The sequence below is a fragment of the Cucurbita pepo genome, unplaced genomic scaffold, assembly GCF_002806865.2.
Source record: "Cucurbita pepo subsp. pepo cultivar mu-cu-16 unplaced genomic scaffold, ASM280686v2 Cp4.1_scaffold002808, whole genome shotgun sequence".
NCBI lineage: Eukaryota > Viridiplantae > Streptophyta > Magnoliopsida > Cucurbitales > Cucurbitaceae > Cucurbita > Cucurbita pepo.
Window position 1 is genome coordinate 1 of NW_019648837.1, and position 1714 is coordinate 1714.

A 1714-nucleotide genomic window follows, 5' to 3' on the forward strand; every position below is an offset into this window, starting at 1 on the left:
AAAAAAAAAAAAAAAAAAAAAAAAAAAAAAACTGGAAGAAGTCATATAAAGCAATAAAATCTAATAAACAAAGGTCGGTAGTTCCAAACTCTTGGCAGAAAGAGTGCGTCAAATCCTACATTTAGTTCTAGCTGGTACAAAAAATATCTTCATGACACTAGTCGTTCATGAAAGTTGGGTTGATAGGGTTGCTAAAGGTGATAGTTTCATAGGAAACTTTAGAATGGCAAAAAAGTTGAATGCTACAACCAATTTGAAGTAAACAAAAATGTATCCAAAAACTTTAAGAAGACCCAACTATGTAATATAACAACTATGCACACCTACCCCATGGACCAGAGTAAATGAGGAGTGGCCGTTACTCATAAGTGAAGATATGTAACCATGAACTTGCATTGAATAGGAGTGATACATCAGTCTGCGACGAGCCAGTTTCTTTAATACCTAACCACATTATTATGAAACAGAGTCAAGTACAATATCTTATTATTCGTTTGTAAGTCTTTTTACAAGAAAATATGGATAAGAGACAAACTTCTATAGCTCTTTTTCCTCTACGCTGAGCCTGGGTAGTCTTAAGCCTTCGAAGCACGACCTTTGTGTTGTATAAAGGGCTACAGTAAAAGAATCCTAGTGATTAAGACTTGAATTATTTGAAGAATATGAGGTAATAAAACAGAAGTAACTAACCTAAGGCGATTCTTCACAAGTGCTTCAAAAACTATTTCATCCGCCTACCACAGTATTGCACACATGTCAACAACTTGTAAGAGGAAGCGAATAGTGACATCATTAAAAAGGAAAAAAAATGTCATACCCGACCTCCAAGGCCAGTGCTGACACAATCGAGAATCTTGAAATCAGACATCTTGAATCTGATGACATGTTCCAATTCCTCCTCCATGGATACCGATAGAGGACCCGGAGCATTGGGCTTTGATTCTGACACAGAAGTATCTTTTCGCATAGATGAACACGGTAATTTTGAACATCGCGCCCAGTTTGAACTGGGATTTTTCCCCACAAATTGCACTTGAAGAGGCCCAATCAGTGTAGTCGACAGATTATCCTTAAAACAAACACCCATCGCCCTTTCAAAAATTGGGTTCGGAGCGTTTCCATGAAGTGACCCCATAGATCACAGCTTCAGCCACTGACAAAGAAAACCCAATTGAGTAAGTCCCGACCTTCAGATTACATAATCACAGTTCTGAAAATGGGATTAAGAAAATTGCCGCCATTAATCAGACGGTGGGAAGACGAAGTCCAATTACGCACAAATATAGCAATCAAAGTTGTCTCATCTTGTTTCCCGACATGCCAGACAGACCATATGAGACGGAAAAGGGAACATTGAGATTGCTTAAATCTTCGGCAAGATAAATAACAAGACATACACAACTTTCAGTTTCAGCAAAAAAAGGAAGAATGCATTTATCTGAAGCTATTGAAGCCGATCGCTATAAGGAGAGATTCCAACTTCAGGCGACCGAATCAGTTCAAATTAAAGTAGTTTAGAAACAGAATTCATGCAGAACATCAAAACAACTCTAGAAATACACATTTCCGACTCCAATATACAAGAAGAAGCAGTCTGAGCAGAGAGTAAGAGAAGTGGAGGACTTACCGGAAATGGAGCGAGATGGGTGTGAAGATTCGGGAAGGAAACATCGAAAAATTATATAGAAGAAGAAGAGCGTGAAAGTTGCGTGGA

The 1714-nt window shown here is 38.3% G+C and overlaps 1 protein-coding gene across 2 annotated transcripts; it reads right to left on the bottom strand.

The window, feature by feature from the left end:
* Window positions 1-37: 37 nt before the first annotated feature.
* On the bottom strand, window positions 38-1714 carry LOC111786793 (probable plastid-lipid-associated protein 14, chloroplastic). 2 transcript variants are annotated; one of them, XM_023667017.1, is made up of 5 exons: window positions 1628-1714; window positions 818-1153; window positions 691-734; window positions 536-614; window positions 38-444 (listed from the first exon to the last, which is right to left on the bottom strand). In XM_023667017.1, the coding sequence occupies exons 2-5, from the start codon at window positions 1133-1135 to the stop codon at window positions 298-300; spliced, it is 588 nt and encodes a 195-aa protein (XP_023522785.1). In that variant the 5' UTR covers window positions 1136-1153; window positions 1628-1714; the 3' UTR covers window positions 38-297. The 2 variants fall into 2 exon arrangements, with proteins under 2 accessions (XP_023522785.1, XP_023522786.1); XM_023667018.1 differs by lacking the exon at window positions 1628-1714 and adding an exon at window positions 1279-1557.

Coding starts and splice junctions, on each gene's coding strand:
- LOC111786793 (XM_023667017.1), bottom strand. CDS start 1,135: ATGGGGTCACTTCATGGAAACGCTCCGAACCCAATTTTTGAAAGGGCG. Junction 735..817: donor GCACTGGCCTTGGAGGTCGG/GTATGACATTTT, acceptor ATACTGTGGTAG/GCGGATGAAATAGTTTTTGA. Junction 445..535: donor GAGGAAAAAGAGCTATAGAA/GTTTGTCTCTTA, acceptor TAATGTGGTTAG/GTATTAAAGAAACTGGCTCG.